This window comes from Mustelus asterias, chromosome 3 (genome assembly GCF_964213995.1).
Source record: "Mustelus asterias chromosome 3, sMusAst1.hap1.1, whole genome shotgun sequence".
Classification (NCBI taxonomy): Eukaryota; Metazoa; Chordata; class Chondrichthyes; order Carcharhiniformes; family Triakidae; genus Mustelus; species Mustelus asterias.
In genome coordinates this window covers 25,068,849-25,089,485 of record NC_135803.1, presented here as the reverse complement: position 1 = coordinate 25,089,485, position 20,637 = coordinate 25,068,849, and the positions used below count along the sequence as shown (strand labels likewise).

At 42.7% G+C, this 20,637-nt stretch overlaps 1 protein-coding gene across 2 annotated transcripts in view; it reads right to left on the bottom strand.

The window, feature by feature from the left end:
• Window positions 1-17,974: 17,974 nt before the first annotated feature.
• Window positions 17,975-20,637, bottom strand: part of mecom (MDS1 and EVI1 complex locus) — a 748,693-nt gene continuing 746,030 nt past the window's right edge. For both annotated transcript variants that reach the window (XM_078206201.1, XM_078206208.1), the window contains one exon: window positions 17,975-19,493. In XM_078206201.1, coding sequence (XP_078062327.1) covers window positions 19,359-19,493 — 135 coding nt within the window. In that variant the 3' untranslated portion in view covers window positions 17,975-19,358. The remainder of the gene's footprint in view (window positions 19,494-20,637) is intronic.

Sequence of the window (20,637 nt, the reverse complement as noted above, 5' to 3'; positions counted from 1 at the left end):
TTTACCAAGTATCATTACATACAGTTTTGTATATACAATCAGTACGAGAATCTTTTAGGTGGACATTGGTTCCACTTAGGCATAATCTATCGTTCAGGAATCTTTGCTTTCTTGTACTGATTGTATATATAAAACTCTATATAATGATACTTGGAAAAATAATTATTGTTCATAATGAGTAAAAGGTAAAGTATTCTGTTCACCACTTGGCTCAGTCACATCACCTGCTAAAGTTGGTTCTTCTTCAGCTTCTACAGATGCTGTTGGTTCAGCTGGTGGAGAATCTGAATTCGACTCAATCGTGATCAAAAGTTCAGGGATTTCCAAACCTTGGAGTGTCAAATATTGGCCTTTCAGATACCGACTCTGCAAATTCTCTTTTTGAAGTGAGGATTTGACCTGTATGCCTCCTCCAAACTCTCTCTTCATTGTTTTGCGCCATGCAAGTCTTGTGGCAGGTATCCACTTCTCAGTTTGAGAGTAGTTTCTCACTCATTCTCTTTCTCCTTGATCAAAATCTCTTGGTTTCAATGTCTGTTCATGGTGAGTAATTTAGTTTTTTGGTTGCCGCTCTACTGTGGTAGAATGTCAGGTGTGAAAAGCAATTCAAATTTGGTTCTCAATTTCCTCTTTAAAACCATATTGCCGGTGAGTTTTGAGTTGTTGCATGGGCTGTGTTTCTATTGGATATGAGAAAGTTCTTTACTCTTTTGGCTAATGGTCCTTCATCCTTTGATGCTTTATTGGCATTCTTAAATGACTGCACCAACCCCTCCTCCAATCTATTGGTGGAAGGATTATTAGATGCTGTTCTGATTGCGGTATGCCATGATTTCTGAGGTAGTCCACGAATTCCCTTGACGTAAACTGAGTTTTGTTATCGCTAACTAATTTCTCAGGTTGCTAAATCAGACAAACACTTCATCCAGTCGTTCCATTTTCTTTTCAGTAGTCCTTGAGTACATCATCATGATTTTGGACCATTTAGAATGTGCGTCCACTCGGATGAGAAACATATATTCTTCAATTAGTCCTGTGAAGTCAATTTGAACTCTTTGCCCAGGTTATCTCGGCCAATCCCATGGTTGAAGTGGTTGAAGAGGTGGAGTATTTTGTATTCTCGCACAAGACTGATGCTGTCCTTCTCTTTCTTCAATCTGTGAGTCAAGTCCCGGCCACCAGAAATAGTTCCTTGAGAGTTCTTTCATAAGTATGACTGCAGAATGTCCTTCGTGGAGATGGTCCAGTATATGACTCTGCAAACATAGAGGAATGATCACCTTAGTCCCCCATTGCAGTAGTCCGTTTTGCACTGTTGATTCAAGTTACCTTGATCAGTGTGGCTTGTGGATTCCTCTTTTGTTTATCCAATGGTATTCCTTTCAGGACCATGTCCATGACCTACACATCTCTGGATGTGATCTTGTGCGTCTTTGCACTTGACAGGCTGTAACAGGTACATTAGCAACCTGGGAAAAATATAAGATGTTCACAGAGTTCTTCTGTGGTTTGACTTTGTCCCGAATTGGTAGATGTGACAGAGTATTGGCGTTCACACGTTGCTCAGATCTTCTTTATTTAATCTCATAATTTTGCACCGAGATGTAGGACCATCTCTGCAAACGACTCACAGCTAGAGACACTATTGTGCTTCTCTATACACTCCCGTGTTTCATCTAAGTTGTGTAAGTGTTCCTGTTCATCTTTGCCCATAATTATACTGTCATCTGGATAACACTGGACACCGTTAAGATCACTGAGCATTTGATCTATTGATTTTTGGTTGAAGGCCGCCGGCGATGTTATTCCAAATAATAGGTGGTTGCAACTCAGTTGCCACCTTCATTTGGAGATAGGCTTCAGACAGGTTTTCTTACTGAACTGTTGACCCTCAGACAATCCAGCGAATAGGTCCTTAAATCATGGTCGGGGTACTGGTCGACACACAGCACTGGATTTATCATCGTTTTGAAGTCACTGCAAATTCTTAGACAACTATCTAGTTTAATGATAGGGTCAGGGAGTTGCCCATGGTTACAGACTCAATCACTCTATCATTGGTTAATTTTTTATCATTGATTAATTTTTAAAGTTCCATTTCAACTTTTAGTTTGATAGTGTAAGGCACAGTTCCTGTCTTTAAGCATCTAGGGGTGCTTTCAGCTTTTACCTTGGGTCATTCCTCAACTCTGGTAATTTCCCCTAAATTTTTTCAAATACCTTCTTGTATTTTTCTAAGAATTTCTGTAATGTATTCTTCCCATCAACCAATTGGTTAACAGCTTACCAATTTAGTTTGATTTTGTCCAACCAGGCTTTTCTGAAAAGTAGAGAAAAGTTTCCTGTCGCAGCATGTCATGGCAATTTTCAGATCGATCATTTATTTCAACTGGCACTATGATGTAACCCTTCACTGGAACCACCTCTTCCGTATAAATTCTCAGGATTATATTGGATGGTTTCAATGCTACATTCTTGAGCATTAATGATACATTCTTGAGCTTTTGTTGATATAAATTTTCACAGATAAGGGAGACAGCTGCTCCCGTATCTACTCCCATTTTAATTTCATTCCCATTCAGTTTCCGATAGATCCAAAATTTCTATGTACCGCCTTGCATTGATAATACACCGAATTTTAGTTCTTCGGTCTCCATTGACATCATGTCTTCCTGGGAATCTTCATTGTGTTCGGTCATTCTATAGTCTTTTTGTGTAGGTTTTTGTACTGTTGAGAAGTTGGGTAGAGTAATTGGAGATTGGCGTTTGTGAAATTGTAAAATGCTAGGGAGGAAGCATTGCACGGTCCCTTTAAAAGATGGTGCATTTTCTGTGCTTCGCGAGTTTTTAAAAATGCATGTATATAGAAAGCCCAAACTGAAACATTAGTATTGAAAAGCTAAGCAGCAGTTTTTACCAAGACAACAGGCTTTTGAATTTAGCTAATTAATTTGAATTGGGCACTTAGATACCAAGAACTTATTAAATTTGAATCTGATGGTTCTGACAACCTAGGACCAATCCTATTGTGGGAAATATTGATATGTCATCACGGGTATAAAAGAAGGGGAAAGTGGGACAAAAAAAGAGAGCACCTGCCATCAGCTCACAGCTTTTGGAGAGAGAGAGAGAATCACTGGCTCTCATAGCTTCTTCTATGTCTTAGAGAAAGCACCATCGAGATAGCAAAGCTACCAAAGTAGAAAGAAGTTCCAGACAGAAGAATCAACAGAGAAGGCCCAGAATATTTCGTAAGACACAAAGGTTGTAATTTAGAGAATGACTAAAATCTATTTTTGTTAATGAGTGGGAATTGCATTTATTTGAACAGCATACCATTAGAATCTTGCTTTATTCGGGAATGATTGATAGTTCGAAGGGGTTTATTCAGTTTGTTAATAGTTTAGTTCATTTGTTCACTGTTAATTAGATGAATAAATTGTTACATGTTGATTTTAGAGTGAGTTTCAGAGATTTACTTTGTATTTAACAACTAGAAGTTACTGAAGTGCAGGTCACACCACTTCACACACACTTTTACAGATTATGGGGCGAGGTACTCCTCTTTGGGTGTTTCAGTGTTAGCTTCCGGAGGCGGGATCAACCTCTGCTTTGTAACAGTACGTTCTTGCGTTTATTCCTTTTCGAGGTTTGAGGATACTGTCTGGTCCAACACGCCTTAGTTATATGACCTTTCTTGCCTCAATTATGACATTTGTTTTCTCAACATAAACAGTCCTGTGAGAATGCCCCACTTGGGCACACCTGTGGCATGCTTGCGATTTGAGAGATCTTCTTTCTTCGGTAATTATTTGTGTATTTTGGCACCAGCTCTGATTTGGGAAGCTTCTTTAGCAGCCAATTGCAAATACACTGCTATCTCAACAGTATGGTTTAATGTTAAAGAGCTTTTGGGGAGCAATCATCTTCGAATTGTTACATTTCAAATTCCACAAAGAAGTCAGTCTTGCAGAGAGTCTTTGAGTGACCGGCGGAACTCACAACTCTTTGCTAGTTTCCAGAGTATGGCTACAAATTGTGAATTATTTTTACCATCTTCTTGGCTCCATCAAAGAAAGTTGAATCTCTCCGCGATAATTATAGATTTGAATGAGAAGTGTTCTTCAAGGATCTTATCAATTCCTTGTAAGTTTTTGTACTGGGTTTGGCAAATGGACAAGACAATGTAATATGTGAAGGTTTTCCATTCTATTACACTCAGAAACATTGCTACTTTAATTTAATCTGGCATCCTGTTTGCAGCAAGGTAATACTGAAATTCCTCTTCCTAGGTACTCCATGATTCCACATTCTCACTGAATGTTTCCATAGCACACCTATTCCCACCATCACATTACCAATTCTTAAGTTGCAGTACGGCACAGTGGTTAGCACTGCTGTCTCACAACGTTAGGGACCCAGGTTCAATTCCTGGCTTGGGTCACTGTTTGTGCAGAGTCTATATGTTCTCTTCATGTCCATGTGGGTTTCCTCCGGGTGCTCCGGTTTCCTCCCACAGTACGAAAGACATGCTGGTTTGGTGCATTGGCCATGCTGAATTCTCCCTCCATGTACTCGAACAGGCGCTGGAGTGTGGCGACTAGGGAATTTTCACAATAACTTCATTGCAGTGTTAATGTAGGCCTACTTGTGACACTAATGAATAAATATAAAGAAAAACTTCTTTAAGTTTTCCTCCCCTCTAATTTATTTTCTCTTCCAATTTAATTTGTATATTTTCTATTGTTTCTTTAAAAAATTATTTATTTTTTGTTGGACTGTAACTTTAAGACATTTTTTCCTTTTTCTGCCAACACAAATCCTTGGGTGAATGTGCGGAGTTTGCATGTTCTCCCTGTGTCTGTGTGGGTTTCCTCCGGGTGCTCCAGTTTCCTCCCACACTCCAAAAATTGCAGGTTAGGTGGATTTTTCATGCTAAATTGCCCCTTAGTGTCCCAAGATGTGTCGGTTCGATGGATTAGCCATTAACCCCAATATTTGGGGTTACAGGGATAGTGTGGGATGTGGGGGAGAGGGCCTGCGTAAGTTACTCTGTCAGAGAGTCAATGCAGACTTGATGGGCCAAATGGCCTCTTCTGGACTCTATGATTCTATGAATCTGTTTTAAGACTAGGAGCTTTCATCTCTAATGCTGCTTAACCTTGGTTACTATCTCATTAATTGTTTTTGCGTAGTTAGTTCTCCATTGGTTCACTACTACAAAGCAGATGCCAGTACAAAGCCATACTAATGGATAGACAATTACAGGTTCTGTATAATTCGTCCACCATTGGCCTGATGTTGACCTGTGTGTCTGGAAACACATTCCGTGAGTCTGCAAGTGGTATCGAGTAATAACCCGGAGACTCAATTCTCAGTTAAAACAATCACAATGCTTTATTGCACTAAAGGCAACTTACTAATGAAATACTGTAATTGTATAAACTAAAACTGAGTTTGTGCGTGTGTGTGCGTATGTGTGTGTGTGTGTATGTATGTGTGTGCTGGTGCATGTGCATGTGTGTGTGCATGTGTGTGTGCATGTGTGTGTGCATGTGTGTGTGCATGTGTGTGTGCATATGCGTGTGCATGTATGTGTGTGTGATATTACCCGTCTATCCTCAGGTTGACCAGACCTGGTGCAGGCGTCCTCCTTCGCACAGTCTCAATTTCAGACTGTCTTCTGGGAAGTTGGTCCTGGTCTCTTCCTCTCTGTGGCTTCTCCTGCCTTGAACGGTTATAAACCTTCTTTTATCCTCCTTCGTTCACAGCCACTGGAATTCGATTTGTCAGTCATATTGCACTGTTAATCAATTTATTTCTTGGGCCCATCCAGGTGAATGGCCTTATCTCTTGTCCTATACTTCACAATAGGAGATGATGGGTTCTCCTCCTCATGGGGCCATCTCCGGCTCCATGTGTAATAAGTTCTGTTGTGGTGTAGTTACATTACAATACTCCAGGAAATACCACATCTTGCACTTTGTTTCCAGTAAGCTTATTGTTCTTCAGAAATGTGATCTGCAATCTGTAGTAATGAGATTAACTCCTTACTGCCTTACAGGGTATCACATTTATAGCCAATATGGACAAGCCTCGTTTGCTATATGGGTGGTGTGGCCTCATACCTGCATCTAGAAAATGCTCAGCTTTTGTGAGGCATGTGGCACCAGAGGACACTGGAAACACCAGTTCAGAAAACAAAGGCCAAAGCAAGAGTCATGAACAGCCACAGAGAGCAGACAGTTAGAGCATTCAAACAGCCAAGAGCACATACCAAACATCGTCAAGACAAGATCCACAATAATGTCTAGCCAAGCTACACAGTCAGGTGCTGAGGATGACCAGAATATTGACACTCAAAGTGAGCTGGTGTTCAGCACAGTGAACGTCAAAGAATGTATTGGCAAAGTGGTATCAACAGAGGCCTTTGCCACCATCCAGATCCTATGCCCACAGATGTAGAGTCAGTGTAACCTATATACAAAAACTGGATAGCAATGTAGGTGCAAACTTCCTTCTACTTCTCAAACTGAAATGGATGTGCTCACAGAAGTGGCAAACTAAATTCATCACATACAATGGCTTGGAGATTCCAACCATCAGATCCCTTACACTCAAACAGAAAATGCTGGAAAATGTCAGCAGGTCTGACAGCATCTGTGGAGACTCGAAACGTTGGCTCTGTTCTCTCTCCATAGAGGCTGTCAGACCTGCTGAGATTTTCCAGCATTTCTGTTTCTGTTTCAGATTCCAGCATCCGCAGTAATTTGCTTTTATCCATTATTTTCAGGTATTGCAACAAAAACTCACCCTGGTTACCCTAGGAATGTTTTATTGTAGACACCACAGGTCCAGTGATCACCAGCCAATCAATGTGCAAGGACCTGTCTGTCCTTGATCACCATCCATGGCAACGTCAAGACCACGGTGAGGACCAGTGACCACAAAGAACACCATTGGAAACCCTGTGCTTACACTGGGAACAGTACACCTAACTCTGCAACGCAAATAACCAGCCAACAGGCAACATAGTACTTTGTGAATGGATAATGTGAAGATGCCGGCATTGGACTGGGGTGGGCACAGTAAGAAGTCTCACAACACCCAGGTTAAAGTCCAACAGGTGACTCACCTGAGGAAGAAGCAGCGCTCTGAAAGCTCATGCTGCCAAATAAACCTGTTGGACTTTAACCTGGTGTTGTGAGACTTATTACTTTGTGAACAGAGTACCTGTACCCATTCCAAAATTGCAATCTTCCTACTGCAGAACTAATGTGTAATTGCTATTCAGCAGACAAGTGTGGATAAACCCCCCCCAATCATCATGCATCAATACTTCCAGAAGTACATGGTGCATTACTTGAAAACGGAGGAAGATGGAAAATGGTCATGATTGACATATAGGTAATGTGTTACCCAACCTGAATATTGGACAGAAAGTTCAAGCCAACACCCAACTGATGGTGTCTGGAATCCAACAGAAATCATCAGCATGTGTCAAGAAGCAAAATCTTATTAAGTCCGAACATCAAGTGGCATGACAGTGCAATGAAATGTCAAATCAAAACAATATCAATACCAAAACCACTAAGTAACCCTATTACGCTGAGAGCACTGTCTAAGATGCGAAACCAACAAAGCATTATGAAAATGTACAGCAGCCTCCTACAAAGATCGCCATAACCAAAGTTAGACAGATAAGCTGAAATGTTTCACAGACTTGCATATTTATTGCTCTGTGTTAAAGCACATTCAGACGCAGTGTCATTTTAATTTGTTTGCATGTAAATAGTTTGATTCTTTAAGGGTTAGAAGAAAAGGGGATGTTGTGATATGGTGTGCGTATTTCTTTGAGGGAGTGTACCTTAAAATACTGTCAATCATCACATAGCTCGACAGCATGTGATGCAGTAGTTCCATGACTTAAAGGCAGCCTATGAGCAGTAGTGGTACAAGTCAAATGTACAATACTTAGCTCCCTCTGAACATTATCTATGTATAGTCCCATCTTCAAATAAAGAACTCACATTATTGTTTCACTAATCCTTGTGTATGATTGATACGTTTACGCCAAAGAAGAATGTAACAACCACAACCTCTCTCAACTCTTCTAAAGTTGCCAAACTATTAGACTCTTTGTCCGCTGTCCAGTACTGCATAAGCAGAAATTTCTATAGAGCCATAGAACTATAGAATCCCTACAGTGCAGAAAGGGGCTATGCCCACCAAGCCCGCACCGACTCTCCAAAAGAGCATCCCACCCAGATCCCCTCCACAACCCTGCACATCTACCATGGCCAATCTATCTAACCTACACATCCTCAGACACTAAGGGGCAGTTTAGCATGGCCAATCTACCTAACCCGAACATCTTTCAACTGTGGGAGGAAACCCACGCAGACATGGGGAGAACGTGCAATCTCCACACAGACTGTTACCCAAGGCTGGCATTGAACCCGGGTCCCTGGAGTTGTGAGGCAGAATGTTCCCCCATACTGCCCCTCCAATTAAATATGGAGATGACCGAAGCCATCGTCTTTGGTCCCTGGCACAAACTCCAGTCTCTAACTATCAACACCATTCCTCTCCGAAATTCATCTGACCACATATCTATGGCATCATTGAGATCACCTAGTTCCATTTCTGTAATATCACCCAACTCTGCCGGAACCCTCAATCCTGTCTTTGTTAACTCTAGACTTGACTGTTCCAACACACTGCAAACTGGCCACTCATATTCTACTCTCCATGAACCTGAAGTCATTCAAGACCTTCTTGCTCGAGTCCTTGCATCAAGTCCCATTTGCCTATCACCCCTGTGATTGCTGATCTACATTAATTCCCGACATCACCGATTTAAATTGCTGAACCATTGCTGGCTGTACTTCCAACTGCCTGGGGCGCTAAGGGATGGATTTCCCTTCCTAAATGTCTCCAATTCTCTACCTCTTCTTCCTCCTTTAAGACACCCCTCGGACCCTACCTCTTTGACCAAGCTTTCAGTCATTTGCCCTAACATTGCCTGATCTAGCTCAGTTTCAAACGTCACTTTATAATACTCCTGTCCTTGGGATGCTTTGTTACATATAAGTGTTTTATAAATCAAAGTTAACGTTGTACACTTTCAACTGTGAGATACTTTTATTGATGGGCCTTTAAATCAAGTGACAGCATTCATTTTAAATTGACCCAATGACTCTTCACTTAGATGTCTTTCACTGAGCTACTCCGTGTTGTGAAAGCTCCTAGTGGCTTTTCCAACTCTTATTCTGCTCTTCCTGTCCAGCTATACTCTTGGAAACACTTCAATCAACAGCCAATTTTCCATTGAATCAGAAACAGTATTGAGCTATTTTAAGTGTCATGTAAGCAATTATATGCTCTTAGGAGAACAAAATATATAATTTTTTATTTGATTTTTTTCTGATGGAAGAACTAATAAAAATTGCTAACAGAAGCCAGTATTAAAATGTTGCTGTAAAACTGGAAAGAAGAGCTTTACACTCTTTAAGAATCCCATGGGTTGTGGAACTGCCCTTAGTCTAGGTGGCTGAAAGAAAATGGCACAGAAACATAGAAACAAAGAAGATAGGAGCAGGAGGAGGCCATTTGGCCCTTCGAGCCTGCTCTGCCATTCATTACGATCATGGCTGATCATCCAACTCAATAACCTAATCCTGCTTTTTCCCCATAACCTTTGATCCCATTCACCCCAAGTGCTACATCCAGCCGCCTCTTGAATACATTTAATGTTTTGGCATCAACTACTTCCTGTGGTAATGAATTCCACAGGCTCACCACTCTTTGGATGAAGAAATGTCTCCTCACTTCCGTCCTAAACGGTCTACCCTGAATCCTCAGACTGTGACCCCTGGTTCTGGACTCCCCCACCATTGGGAACATCCTTCCTGAATCTACCCTGTCTAGTCCTGTTAGAATTTTATAAGTCTCTATGATATCCCCCCTCATTCGTCTGAACTCCAGCGAAAACAATCCTAACCTAGTCAATCTCTTTTCATACACCAGTCCCATCATCCCCGGAATTAGCCTGGTAAACCTTCGCTAGCTAAATCCCATCCAAAGCAGCTAGAAAGTTGTGCCAGGTTTCATATAAGTGCATCAGAACATTTAACCGAAGCCATACATTCTTTTCGGTGTACAAGCCTTAATGCACGATTGTGCTTAGCACTAAATTACAGATCTGCCTTTCTGGACCAGAGCCAGAATTTAGAGTCTCCCATCTTCTGCTCCTGTGCTACCAACCGTAACAATTGGAACGTATACCCTTAATTACTTACAATTCTGCTCGATGTACTGACCAGGGGGAATTATCACAAGACATGTTTACAGTGTGGCTGAACATAACAGCCCCACTATGAATAAAACAAGAGGTTTTTTTTCCCAAAGAAATTCCAGTTCAGCTTTTCCATGTCACTCGTGCGTGATAGTTTTATTGTGTTTCTGAGCTGCTTCCTACTAATCGAGACAGGTTTTGAACTTTTACAGCCTTCTTCCAGCATTTCTTGGCCGTGTTTGTCTGTCTTATTCTGGCTCTGTGTCTCTTTTGCTGGCTGAGTTTGTCTGGTTAATTCTAGTTGATATCCCCCACGGTATTTATCATATGAAATAATAAATGTCAGAAAGGATACAAGCTGTAATCCAACCTAAGGTGTGCAAAACATTCCTGCTTTGGCCTTGTAGTTTATGATGTTATCAGGGGGCCAATCATTAAATTACCAGTGTTACGCTCTCCAACTGGATCTAGGATTTTCACGACATAACGAACCTTATGGTTTTTATGGATTTTAATTGCTTATTGCATTATTTGCTTGAACTGGGATTACACGAACCAGAATTTTAACTCAAATTATTTTTTTAAATCCTGTTTTAAAAGACACTGTTTTCAAGTGAACTCTCAATCTGAACTCCATCTGGAGTTGCTAACCCATCACTGGAAGCCAAAGAAATCAATATTACTCAGGGGTGTTGGAGGGTGGGGGCACAGACTCTTACCGTGCCACGGGGGATGGTCAGTGTCTGATTGTGGAAGTAGGGTGGGGGGGGGGAAGTGGGAGTGGCTTACTGTGGGGAGAGGGTATGTGTCTCACTGTGTAGTTGGCATTGGGTGGGGGTGGGATTAGTGTCGCACTATGCAGGGGATGTTCAGCATTGCACTGTGTTGGGTGAGGGGGACCAGTGTCTCACTGTATACATGTGTCAGTGTCTCTCTGATGGGGCACTAAAACCCATTGAAACGATGGGGTCAGTGTAACACATGGTGGCTTTGCCTTTATTGTATGATATGGGGGAAACTGGGGTGGGGGAGGGGGGAGTGATTTGGTGACCTCGCCGCACCTGACGCAGATTGTGTCAATCCTGGAAAATAGGGTGCGGGCTTAGCCTAAAAATCGGTTTTGCACCCAATGCAAACAATTTGCAATTCTCCCGCTTCCTTCTAATGGCACAAACTGGATCACGCCCAGAAAGGGCACAAGGCCAATTAGCATGCTTAAAGTAGCATTTAAATATACACAGCCCATTCAATCGCGGATTGCCCCAATTCTGACCAGGACTTCCAAGCTTTGGCCATGACATGAGACTGGCAACTATTTGTCTACTGGTCTCCTCCAGCAGAGACCAGTGCAATGGTCATGCTGGGGGGCCCGGACACCACTGAAGCCCTTAGATGGTCAGGGACATGGCTGGGCAGTGCCCATCTGGCTTTGCCCACCTGGCACCCTGGCAGTGCCAACCTGGCACCCTGGCAGTATGGTCAGGGGCAGTGCCAAGATAGTGAGGCCTGTGGGGGTGGGACCTGAGCGGAGTTGGGCCTGACCAGGGGCCATGACAAGAGGGGGTTATGAGGGGGGGGTAATTATGCAGGAGGGGTGGTACACAGCGATGCCATGCATGCGAGGGTTGTGTGGGGTGGAGCATGAAGGGGGGAACAAGCCGGGGGTCATGGGGGGGAATGTCAGGGTCATGAAGTAGGACCACAGCCCCAATATTGGGGAGAGGGTGGGGAAAACACCACTGATGATTGGTGGGGGGAGTGGGTGTCTTGATGGGGAGCGGTTCTCCCAGTGCATTGTGAAATTGGGACACCCTTCCAAAACGGCACCCGATTGCTTCACAGCCGAGTTCACCAGCGTGTTGGGTGTTCTCGCCGTTATGAGGTAGTTTGGGAAAATCGCGGCCTGGGTGTTCATCTTAAATAGCAATCTTTGTGTTTGGAATAAACTGTGTAACGGAGTTTAGGATCAAGTTCCAAAGGCCCAAGACAACACGGTGGTATAATGGATGTGATGGGTTACAAATTGGAGTCATATCTGTGCTGCATGTACAATATTTGGAATTGTGACATGGTCAGGAATGCTGTGTAAACAGGATGGCTGATTCCCTAATGAAACAGTTCTTCACATTGTTCTGGAAAGCAAATGCAAGCCCAGTTTGATGAGGGAGTCATTTTCTTTAATTTAGCACAACAGAATGGATCATGTTAGGAGCAAAGACTGATTGCCAGTATCGAATTATCCAACCCAAATGCTTACAAACTGGAAATCACTATATGCAGAACATCTCCTCTAATATTGACCGGAATTCCTGCCAGCTGCCAGTTACAAGAAGACATTTCTAAAGAACTTACATTTTTCTGTAACACCTTCCATGACCTCAGGACGTCCTGAAGCACTTCACAGCCAATCAAGTGCTTCTGAAGTATAGTTACTGTGGAAATGTAGGGAAAATGCTGCAGCCAATTTCTGCACAGCCACATCTGACAGTCATCTGATAATAACCGGATAACGGGTGGGATTCTCTGGCCGCGCTCGCCTCTAAACCGGAGAATTCCATCCAAGGTCAATGGACCTTTGCATGGTCCACCCCCACCCCTCGCTACAATTCCCATGGCAGGTGGGACGGGAGAATTCCGGCCAATATTTTTAAAATTTTGGCTAAAGTGAAAACATTGGCCATGAGAACGCTCTTGATCTTCTTTGAATATTGTCATGGGTTATTTTGCATCCCACAATGCAGCACTCCCTCGGTACTGCACTCGAGTCTGAGGTTAAATTCCATGTTCGAGTTTCTGGAGTAAGTTCTGGTTTACTGAGTCAAACAGGAAACAAAATGGCTCTTCATTTTTTTTTCCCATCCAAGATTGTTGGCAATGGGTTGAAGTTTGCTGCAGCTCTGGATGGTAATTTGATTCCCCAGCTGAGCTCCCTAACCTTTGCATTGGTTCACTCTGATTGATGGCCGTGATGTATAGTGACATGTAGATCATCATATTACTCTCTGGACCAAGAAAGTACAAGCTTTTTGTCTTTGACGATCACTTAGGTTTACATTATGGTACCCATAGGTCACATATATAGCTTTGCTATAAGATGGAAGGTTTAAGAATTCTTGGTGTTTTAATTTACGATCAACTATGAGGTGAAATGAGTAAGAATGGACCTCTCATAAGATGTAGGAGCAGCAGTAGGCCATTCGGCCCATTGAGTCTGCTCTGCCATTCAATGAGATCATTCACTTCCCATTAATCTACATTGTAAATAATGGTGGCCCCAGCACTGACCCTTGTGGCATTCCACTGGTTACAGGTACCATCCTGAAAATGCCCCTCTTATCCCAACTACCCGTCTTCTATTGGTTAGCCAATCCTCTATCTATGCTAATATACTACCCCCAACACCATGCAATCTTATCTTATCAAGTATCATTTTGTGCAATACTTTATTGAATGCTTTTTGGAAATCCAAGTATATTACATTCTGGTTCCACTCTATCTATCCTGCTCATTACCACATCAAATAATTCTAAATATATTTGTCAGGCGTGATTTCCCCTTCGTGAAGCTATGCTGACTCTGCTGCATTTCTAAATGCTCTGCTATTATATTCTTTATAATGGACTCTAGCATTTACCCAAAGACAGAAGTTACACTAACTGGTCTCTAGTTACCTGTTTTTTGTCTCCCTCCCTTCTTGAATAAAGGTGTTATTTTGGCAGTTTCCCAATCCTCAGGAACTTTTCCAGAATTTAAGGATTCCTGGAAGATTACAGCCAATGCACTATCTCTGTAGCTACTTCTTTTAATACCCTGGCATGTAACCCATCAGCCCCATTAGTTTCCGTAGTACTTTTTTTCTAGTAGTGATGATCCTGCCCCCACCCCTCCCCACCTCCACCCTTCTTCCCCTTGATTATTTAGTATTTTTGGAGTGTTATTTGTGCCTTCCACCATAAAGACGAAGTATTTGTTTTAATTCCTCTGCTATTTACTGGTTCCCCATTATTATTTCTCCAGTCGCTCTATAAGGAACATATGTTCTCTTTGGCCTCTCTTATCTATTTAAATAAGCTCTTGCTGACCAATTTTATATTATTTGCTAGTTTACCCTCATAGTCCACCTTCTTCCTTTTTTTGGTCATCTTTTGTTGGTTTTTAAAACTTTCCCAATCCTCTAGCTTACCATTAATCTTTGCCACAATGTTTTTTTTTCAGTTTAATACTATCCTTAACTTCTTTGGTTAACTATGATCGATTTATCCCCTTCCTAGAATCCTTTTTCCAAACTGGGATATATCCTTGTTGTAAGTCATGAACTATTTTCATAAGCCTCCACAATTGCTGATCAACCATCTTTCCTACTCCTTTCCCAGTCCACTCCAGCCAACTCTGCTTTCATTCCTATATAATTACCCATATTTAAGTTTAGCACAGTTGTTTCTGACCCAAGTTTCTCACTCTCGAACTGAATATTAAATTCTGCCATGTTATGGTCACTGTTTCTTGGAGGATCCATTACTCTGTGGTTGTTGATTAAACCTGCCTCATTACATATTAGTTACTCAAACATTCACGTGCACAAAATGCAAACCAAAGCACTGAGTAAGAATTAAAAGTGGACGTAGAATTGAGCTGGCTGAGTTTCTTGTGCCAAATTCCCAAAGCTTGCAGGCTGTCTATGAACCACAGTTAGATCCATCTCTTCGAAATCATGATCAGGAAATACTCATTGCACATGTGACTGCGGGGAACTGATATTGAATTATAAAGTGACTGCTGAATGCATATCTGTGATATTGTAAGTGCTTTGATACAGGTAGATGAAAATGATTGGGTTGGATTTTTGTCCAACATGCTGTCTGAAACAAGGTAAGAACGTAGATGAAAATGGGCCTGGGAGGCATCTCAGTCCCAACCTGAATTCTTCTCATCCTGCTGTAGGAGAGAGGTGGCTGCTCGCCTCCCATTCACCATCTCAGCCTTTGTAAATAATCGTAGACTTGTGACCTAGCTGAATTCCATTTTCCTTTTCTCCTGGTATTGCTGATTCAATTGACTGCCAGAAGAAGCATGGCAACAGTTATGGGCCAGCTCAACGGTACTTCCAATATCTATTTTTGGAGGAAGAGCTAGTAGTTGAAACCTCTTGGTCACCTCAGGGCCTAAAACCTAATGACATTTAAGCTTTACTTCTGAGGCCTAAAGTAAATTCCACCTGCAGACCATCGCGGCTGTTTTCTCCTTTTAATCCCTTCTCTTGCGGCTAATATGTGTCCATTGTATTTGTTTTGAAAGCAGCGACACAAAGAACCAGCCCTGACCCAGTTCAGCAGTTACCATGGAAACAAGGTGGAGTCCTCTTCTGTGCAGAGGAGGGCAGTTCAGCCCAATATTCATTAAACGTTATTAATCTCTGTAGCTATCTTTATAAATGAGGTCCTGTGGTACAGTAGGGAGGACTCCTGCCTCTGGGCCAGGAGCTCTGTATCTGAGTCTCACTTGATAGCCAAGGAAGAGGCGTTCATAACATGGCCAAACAGATTGAGTATCAATCTACAAATCCTTCCAACACAGTCCAGTGGTAAGAATAGGTAAGATTCCTTGTCAACAATGATGGAAAGCAAGATGGTGTCTCAATCATCACTATCCATAGTCCCAGACTACAACATGCATGTAAAACTGTGTATTGCCACAGTGACCTGGTCCCCCGGAGTGATCTGTAACACCCCACTGCTGTAAACAATGAAGTTGTTAGTGGATAGCCCACTCTCCCTAGGTACCAATTTTCCCTGCAAACACTGGTATTAGTGGACACTTCTACCTGCTGAGCCCCCACCCCCAACTCATCTCCATGGATATCATAAAATCCTTACGGTGCAGAAGGAGGCCATTTGGCCCATCGAACCTGCACCAACAACAATCCCACCCAGGCCCCATCCCCATAACCCCACGTATTTACCCTGCTAATCCCCCTGACACTAAGGGACAATTTATCATGGCCAATCCACCTTACCTACACATCTTGGGATTTAGAAAACGTTAGGAGCAAAGATCCAAAGATGTGCAGGTTCGATGGATTAGCTACGCTAAATTGCCTCTTAGTGTCCCAGGGTGTGTAGGTTAGGGGGAGCAGTGGGGTAAATACATGGTGTTATGGTGATAGGGCCTGGGTGGGATGCTCTGTCGGAGTGTCAGTGGAGACTTGATGGGCTGAATGACCTCCTTCTGCACTGTAGGGATTCTATGAAAGACTGACTGTTCGTACTGAATTGAGCGCAAATGATTACAAATTGGAAATTATATGCAGAATGTCCCCTTCAATAATGACATGAATTCTCGTCAGCTGCAAGAAGACATTTCTAAAGAAAGAGCTTACATTTTTCTGTAACACCCAAGACCTCAGGACATCCCAAACCACTTCAAGCCAATCAACTGCTTTGGAAGTATGGTTTCTGTTGAAATGTAGGGAAAATGCTGCAGCCAATTCCTGCACAGCTACATCTGACAATCATCTGATAATATTTTCAAAATTTTGGCTAAGGTGAAAATATTGACCACAAGAATGCTCTTTCACAGTGGTTCGCGCCGTTGCTTCAGCACGAGGGATCTGGGTTCAACTCCCGGCTCAGGTCACTGTGTGTGTGGAGTTTGCATGGGTTTCTTCCAGGTGAATCATAGAAACCCTACAGTGCAGAAGGAGGCCATTCGGCCCATCCAGTCTGCACCGACCACAATCCCACCCAGGTCCTACCCCCACATATTTACCCGCTAATCCCACTAACCTACGCATCTAAGGATTCTAAGGGGCAATTTTTAACCTGGCCAATCAACCTAACCCGCACATCTTTGGACTGTGGGAGGAAACCGGAGCACCCGGAGTAAACCCACGCAGACACAAGGAGAATGTGCAAACTCCACACAGACAGTGATCCGAGCCAGGAATCGAACCCGGGACCCTGGAGCTGTGAAGCAGCAGTGCTAACCACTGTGCTACCGTGCCGCCCCCTACACATCTTGGGATCTCCGGTTGCTCAGGTGCTCCGGTTTCCTCCCACACAGTTCAAAAGATGTGCTGGTTAGGTGTATTAGCCATGCTAAATTCTTCCTCAGTGTACCTGAACAGGCACCGGAGTGTGACAACTAGGGGATTTTCACAGTAACTTCATTGCACTGTTAATGTAAGCCTACTTGTGACTAATAAATAAACTTTAATTGAATATTGTCATGGGTTATTTTGCATCAACCTGATGGCACATCCCACAGTAATGTATCGAGTCTCAGCCTAGACTCCATGCTCGAATCTCAGGAGTACTTCTGAACCTACAGCTTTTTGAATCAAATGGGAGACTAAATGGTTGTTCATTGCTGGAGAGTGACCCAACACATGTGCTGGAATTTGACCGCCTAGCCCGCTCCAGAATCGGGGAGGGCGAGGCTCACAAAACGGCATTCTCCATTGGCTTTGGGCAGGATCTTACGAGCCTCGGGCAGGCGATGTCGTAAAATATCGGCAATACAGTCACCTGGATGAGATAATCTGAGGAGGATAGACAGGGGCAATCAAATTCCAGTTGCCGCAACACCCTCACTCGTTACCCGGCATTGGCACAATCAAGACACTTGTGAGGCCCCCATTAGAAGCTTGCAGTGATGGACAACACATGCACCAACAGACCTCAGGTTTGCTTTTATTTTTATTAGCTGTTCCTCTCATTATATTTTTATTTAAATGCATAACAGATACATTGTACAAAGCATTTAGAGAAAGTACCTCAACTTGCTGGCTATTCAAAATCAGATATAAACAAAAAAAAAACGAATCTGCTCCGCCATGACCGACGGAATAAAAGAAATACAATCTGTAAATTTTTTTTTGTTTTTTTAAAACATAAGTTTGGCACATTTATACCTTAATTGCTGCCACTGAATAGGATTACTGGAACAAAACACCACACAAGCAGACAAACAGCTTAAAATATTAGGTATAGGTCTAATTAGAAGAATCATGCTGTAATGAAGGATCATAACTGCTTATACAATCGAATCAGCTCATTGTATTAAACAAAAACTAAGTAAAGTCTATTCATTAGGCAGATTCATTAAAACGCATAAGATTGAATGATTTTTTTTTTTTTTTACAACACTATTTGGCACTCATGTAGATCCATTTGCCTCCCCCACCCCCTCCCTCCCTTCCCCACCCCCACCCCGTCCCCTCCCTAACCCAGACTCGGAATCATAGATCTCAACCTGTGATATAAAGCACCTGTGAGTACGTGTGTATGTTTGTGTGCAGACTGGACAGTGTGAGATCGTTAAACAGACAAATAAATAGCACAGTGCTACACACACTTGTAATAAAACGTTATAAAAAAATGATTGTCTAAAATTAAAGTTAATTTGAAAAATTTGCTGGGGTGTTGGCTGGCGGGTGGGGGGGGCGGGGGCGTGCGGTGGAAACATTTATTTGTGGGAGCAGATTGCTGGTTTTTCAGTGAGGAACTGGGATCTTCTATTGTGAATTGTACAACAAAGAAAAATAATTGATTTGTGCTTAAAAGAACACAAAAATAATGCAAATAGCAATTTACACAGGAAGAGCTAATGTCACCCAATCTCCCCTCCTTCCCCCATCAAATGAATTTTATACAAATGATTTAGGTTTCAATAAATCGAGTGCTAGGATACATTGAAAATGGTCAAACCCTCTCCCAGTGAGTACAATGGAAGACTCTCTCTCTTGCCGCGGAGGCGTGAGCTCCCAGTTCCTAAGTCGAACTACTCTGTGTCGCATTGATCCTCACAACAACGCAGCTGCCTTCGCTGTGCAAAAACAAAATACTAGGAGAATAAATACAATTTCATTTTTTTTTTTTTAAAACTGTCAGTTTAAGGTCACAAAATTCCGATTGGGGTGACCCAGCAGATTTCTAAGGCGTTCTGCTCAGGAGTCTCTCTCTATAAATAGACACAAAGGAAAGGGTAAAAAAAATGAAAGAAAACAGAAAATGTCATGCTATGTATGACGCTGGACTTGGTCCCATCCGGTTATTGCAAAGTGTCATACATGGCTCATTGACTGGAGGGTGCTTGGCTCCGTCGCTGCTCTTGGCATGCTGTGCCACATGTTGGGAGCATTGAGAGATGCGGAATGGATAGATTCCTTGTCGGACAAAGACAGCATCATGGCATATGCCTGCCAAGAGAAGGAAAGAAAAGGAATGCAAGTCAGGAAGACGATATTTATTTGAATGGGTATCATATGCATTTCAATTAAACTCTATTTACTTATTTCCATTGTTTATTTTAATTTTCTGATCTTTGCTGTGTGTTTACCGACTGTTGAATTCACTCCCTCAGTCTCACCTGTGACTTGGATTTCCTGTACAAGGGCTGCTTCAGGTCTTCAGACAGGTGCGAAACGTGCTCACCTTCCACCACTGCCCGGCCAAATTTTACATCTCTTCTGATTAGTGAGGGTGCGAGCATACAACAACAACTGCTTGTATTTAGAGTCCCTACAGTGCCATTCAGCCCATCGGGTCTGCACCAACTCTCTGACAGAGGATCCCACCGAGGCCGTTTCCCGTGACCCTACACATTTACCCCGCTAACCCTCCTAATGTAAACAACTTGGGACACTAAGGGGAAATTTAGTGTGGCCAAACCACTTAACCTGCACGTTTTTGGACTGTGGGAGGAAACCCACGCAGACATGGGGAGAATGTGCATACTCCGCACATTCTGAGGCCGGAATTGAACTAGGGTCCCTGGCGCTGTGAGACAGCAGTGCTAACCACTGTGCCACCGTGCCACCCAAAGGCCTTTAACGTGGTAAAATGTCACAAGACACATCACAAGAGCATCAATTCAAGAGTTCCTGTTTTTTCAGTTCTTTGATATATTTCTGTGTATGGACAGGATAGTAGGGAGATGGTGACAGGATTGGATTTCGGGAAATTATTCAGTCGGTTTTGCTGTCAAATTTGATGAACAGGAGCTTTTTTTGAGTTTTGATTGGGAGTTTATAGTACTGGCCTCTTAGGGCCTTGTGAGGTCGCAATATGAGAAACTCAGTTCGGTCTATCAGCTTCCTCAATGAGTTTAGTTTACTAAAATTTATTTATTAGTGTCACAAGTAGGCTGACATTAACACTGCAATGGTGTCATTGTGAAAATCCCCGTGTCGCCACACCTGTGCGCGTACACGGAGGGAGAATTTAATATGGCCGATCCACCTAACCAGCACATCTAGGTGGATCGGTCAATCAGATTCCCATATGGAAGGAAACCGGAGCACCCGGAGGAAACCCATGCAGACACGAGGAGAATGTGCAGAC